This window comes from Nothoprocta perdicaria, unplaced genomic scaffold (assembly GCF_003342845.1).
Source record: "Nothoprocta perdicaria isolate Ctin4 unplaced genomic scaffold, notPer1 scaffold_314, whole genome shotgun sequence".
In the NCBI taxonomy this organism is placed as follows: domain Eukaryota; kingdom Metazoa; phylum Chordata; class Aves; order Tinamiformes; family Tinamidae; genus Nothoprocta; species Nothoprocta perdicaria.
The window spans coordinates 385272-389936 of NW_020455549.1; the positions used below are offsets into that span (position 1 = coordinate 385272).

The following is a 4665-nucleotide window of genomic DNA, read 5'->3' on the forward strand; positions in this document are numbered from 1 at the left end:
GTGCAAGGGGAAGGGGCGTGCAAGGAGAGTGCAAGCGGAAGGAGTGTGCAAGGGGCAGGGGTTGCACGTGCAAGGCGAAGGGGCGTGCAAGGGCGAGGATGCGAAATGGGGAGCGCAAAGCCTGGGTGCACAAGCGGGGCAGAGTGTGCAAGGGAGGTGCATGACAGGGCGTGCAAGGGCCAGCACATGCACAGGGGTGTGCAAGGGCTGCGTGTGCAAAGGGAATGAGGTGTGCAAGGGCCAGCATGTGCAAAATGGCCTGCAAATCCAGGGCAGGGTGTGCAAGGGATGCATATTAAGAGTGGAAGGGGCGTGCAAGGGCCTGTGTGTGCAAAGGGGTGTGCTAGGGCTGTGTGTACAGAAAGGAAGGGGTGTGCAAGGGCCTGTGTGTGCAAAGGGGTGTGGAAGGGCCCTGTGTGCGGAGAGGACAGGACGTGCAAGGGCCAGCACGTGCAAAGGGGTGTGCAAGGGCTGCGTGTGCCAAGGGGACGGGACGTGCAAGGTCCAGGATGTGCAAAGGGACATGGGGGGTCTGTGTGTGCAAAGGAGACGGGGCGTGCAAGGTGCAGAATGTGCAAAGGGACACGGGGGTCTGCGTGAGCAAAGGGAATGGGGCGTGCAAGACCCCAGGTGTGCAAAGGGACACGTGGGGTCTGCGTGTGCAAAGGGAATGGGGTGTGCAAGGACCAGGACGTGCAAAGAGACACGAGGGGTCTGCATGTGCAAAGGGGACAGGGCGTGCAAGACCCTGGGCGTGCAAAGGGGCGTGCAAAGGGGCACGGGGGTCTGCGTGTGCAATGGGGACGGGGCGTGCAAGACCCTGGGCGCGCAAAGGGGCGCGCGGCGCTCACCGATCTTCATCTGGAAGTTGTTGAAGGAGTGCTCGTTGATGTACTTCATCTGCTCCATGAGGTGCATGGCGTAGTCGGCCAGGGCCGCCACGTGGCTGCGGCCCTCGCGGTCGTAGGTGCTGGCGTTGAGCCCCGACGCCGCCATGTAGGTGCTGCCGATGGTCTTGATCTTCTCCAGCTGCCGGTACTTCTGCTCGCTGATGATCTGGGGGGGGACAGGAGGGTCACCCGGCCCCGGGCACCCTCGTGGCACCCGCCTCGCGGGGTGCGCCCCGCTCATCCCATCCCAGCGCCTCCTCTGCATCCCAGTCCGTGCTGAAGCCCCATCCCATGGTGAACCCCATCCCACAGCAGCTCCAGCATTCCCTACATCCCTTCCCGCCGCCTTCCCTGCATCCCGATCCATCCCGCCATCCCATGCTATCCTGTGCCATCCATTACCATCCATTCCATCCCATCCCATCCCATCCATTCCCATCCCATGTCATCCACCCCACCCCATCCCATCCCACCCCATCCCATCCCACCCCATCCATCGCCATCCCATCCCATCCCCATCCAACCCATCCCATCCCATTCATTCCCATCCCATCCCATCCCATTCATTCCCATCCCATCCCATTCATTCCCATCCCATCCCATCCCACGTAGCATCCCATTCCAAGCTTCTCCAAGCATCCCACGCATCCCGTCCTCGGTCCTTCCCGTGCATCCCAAACCACAGTTCTCCACGCACCCCAAGCCATGGTGAGCCCCACGGCGCATCCCAACTCCCAGAGCTCCAGCACCCGAGGAATCCCACCCTAGGGTCCCCCATACACCCTGACCCACGGCGCACGCAGCTCCCCAGCACCCTCCGCGTCCCATTGGGGACCCCCATCCCGTGGCGCCTCCCTTTCCGCAGCCTCCCCGCGCACCTCGTCGAAGTCGGCGATGATCTCGTTGAGCAGCCGCAGGCACTCGACGCCCTCGTTGTTGGCCTCCAGCTCCACGTAGAACTCGGAGAAGTTGCTGATGGAGGCGAACATGACGGCGACGCACTCGCACGACTGGTAGTAGAGCTCGTCGTTGCGGCGCTCGCGCGCCAGGAAGTGCGCGGCCACGTCCTTGGGCAGGATGTTGTGCAGCAGCCGCCGGTTGTAGGCCTGCAGCTCCTCCATCTCCTCCTTCTCGCCCGTGGCCTGCGGCGGGGCGGGCGCGCTCGGGGGGTGCCCGCGCTCGGGGGGTGCCCGCGCTCGGGGGGCGCTTGTGGCGCAAGGGGGAGCTTGGGGGGCGCGTGCCTCAGTGCAGAGGTGGGACGTGTTCGCTCCCACGCAGCGACTGGGTGGGCGTGGGGTGCATTTGGGGTGCGCTTGCTCCCGTGCAGTGACTGGACAAGTTTGGGGTGCACTCGGGGTCCCCTCACTCCCATGCAGTGGCTGGATGAGCTTGGGGTGCACTGAGTGCACTTGCTCCATGCAGCGACTGGATGAGCTTGGGGTGCATTTGGGGTGCGCTTGCTCCCGTGCAGTGACTGGATGAGCTTGGGGTGCACTTGTTCCATGCAGTGACTTGGTGAGCTTGGGGTGCGCTCAGGGTGCACTTGCTCCCCTGCAGCAACTGGGTGGGCTTGGGGTGCATTTGGGGTCCCCTCACTCCCATGCAGTGACTGGATGAGTTTGGGGTGCGCTCGGGGTGCACTTGTACCCGTGCAGTGACTGGATGAGTTTGGGGTGCACTGGGTGCACTTGCACCCGTGCAGTGACTGGGTGAGCTCGGGATGCATTTGGGGTGCACTTGCTCCATGCAGTGACTGGACAAGTTTGGGGTGCACTCGGGGTCCCCTCACTCCCATGCAGTGGATGGATGAGTTTGGGGTGCACTCGGGGTCCCCTCACTCCCATGCAGTGGCTGGATGAGTTCGGGGTGCACTGGGGATGCACCTGCTCCCCTGCAGCAACTGGGTGAGCTTGGGATGCATTTGGGGTACACGTGCTCCATGCAGCGACTGGGCGAGTTTGGGGTGCACTCAGGGCGCCCTCGCTCCCATGCAGTGACCGGGCGCGCTCAGGGTGCGCTTGTGCCCGCCGTGCAAAGACCAGGCTTAGGCTGCGCTTGGGGCTGCCACGCAGAGACCAGGGGTGCCCGGGGCGCTCACCACCCCCCATGCCAAGCGGACAAGCTCGAGCTGCGCTCAGGGCGCTCTCCCTCCCCTGCTGAGGCCCGGCACGCTCGTGCCACCCTTGCCCACCATGCGGAGGCCGGGCGCACACTCAGCCCCTACACAGAAGCTGGGGGTGCCCGGGGCACCCGTGCCCTCCGTGCAGAGGCCAGACGAGCTCAGTGCACATTTGCCCTCCGCAACCCGGCCCGGGCACGCGTTGGGGACACGCTGGGGACACGCTGGGGCCGCGCTCGCCCCGTCCTACCTGCAGCTTCCAGAGGAAGTCGAGGCGCGCCGTGGACTCGACCTGCTGCGCGTGCAGGTAGAGCGCCAGCGCGAACACGGCCAGCACCACCGGCGTCACGTACTTCAGCGGCACCTTCCCCTCCGCCGCGCTGGGGACACAGCGGCGGCCGCCGGCAGCGCCGTGAGCCGCGGGGACGCCGGGGACGACCCCGCTGGGGCCCAACCCGACACCCCCGGCTCCCCGCTCACCACTGAGCCTGGGTCCCGTTGAGCGCCGGCCTGCGGGGAGGAGAGACGGGGTGAGCGCGGCGGGGCCGGCGGGCACGCGGCGGGGCCGCGGCGCCGGGGACACTCACAGCGCGTTGGCCACCACGAGCAGGTCGTAGTTGTCGAAGAGGGCGGCGTGGGGGCCCTCGGCCAGCAGCAGGTAGGTGCCCCCCAGCAGCAGCGTGAGCAGCAGCTTCCCCGAGCTGCTCAGGTGCAGGAAGACGGAGCAGGCGAGCAGGCTGAGCACCACGCTGTGGCTGAAGTACTGCGGGCGGAGAGGCGGATGCGCCCGCGAGCCGGCACCCGTGGGTGCCCGGGGCACGCCGATGGGGAGAGGGGCACCCCCTGTGTCCGTGCAGGACGTTGCGCCCGCGGGGAACCGCGCTGGTACCCACGTGCGGACCCCTGTCCTGCACCCATGCAGGACCTTGCACCCATGTCCTGCACCCATGCAGGGCCTTGCGCCCATGCAAGAACCTTGCACCCATATCCAGCACCCATGCAGGGCCCTGCACCTACGCAAGGACCTTGTACCCATATCCTGCACCCATGCATGGCCCTGCACCTATGCAAGGACCTTGTACCCATATCCTGCACCCATGCAGGACCCTAGACTCATGCAAGGCCTTTGCACCCATGCAAGACTGGCATCAAACCAAGACCTCGCAGCCTGCAGGAGACCCTTGCTAGCACCCGTGCATGGCCTTGCATGCGCATTCTGCACCCATGCACAACGCAAGACCGCTGCACTCCCGCCCTGCGCTCCTGCAAGCCCTTTGCACCCACCCGGCCCCCCCGGGGCCCCGTCCCGCACCCCGGCGGTCCCCGCACGCACCTCGGGGAAGTGGCAGGCGAGGCCATCGCGGTGACAGGGCCCCGCGGCGCCCAGCGAGTAGTTGAGCGCGCGGAGCTGGCAGGGCCCCACGGCGGCCGGGGTGACGTTGAGCTGGCGCGCGGCGCAGTCCCGCAGGGCCGCGCGGCTGCACGAGAGCTGCACGGGCCAGGGCATGGGGCACGGCGTGAGCGGGACCCCCCCCCTTCCCCGGCACCGCCACCCCCCTCGCGCCATCCCCACCATGTTGGCGAAGGCGGCGACGAAGAGGAGGAGGACGACGAAGACGGCGATGGCGGTGCTGCGGGCGCGCGAGCGGACGATGG

General features: G+C 66.8%; 1 protein-coding gene across 1 annotated transcript in view; it reads right to left on the reverse strand.

Annotated features, from left to right (window-relative positions):
* Window positions 1-343: 343 nt before the first annotated feature.
* Window positions 344-4665, reverse strand: part of ADCY6 (adenylate cyclase 6) — a 10596-nt gene continuing 6274 nt past the window's right edge. The window contains exons 9-16 of the mRNA XM_026042815.1: window positions 4583-4640; window positions 4343-4498; window positions 3597-3772; window positions 3490-3519; window positions 3260-3389; window positions 1769-2032; window positions 820-1056; window positions 344-349 (exon numbers count right to left, since the gene is read on the reverse strand). Coding sequence (XP_025898600.1) covers window positions 344-349; window positions 820-1056; window positions 1769-2032; window positions 3260-3389; window positions 3490-3519; window positions 3597-3772; window positions 4343-4498; window positions 4583-4640 — 1057 coding nt within the window. The remainder of the gene's footprint in view (window positions 350-819; window positions 1057-1768; window positions 2033-3259; window positions 3390-3489; window positions 3520-3596; window positions 3773-4342; window positions 4499-4582; window positions 4641-4665) is intronic.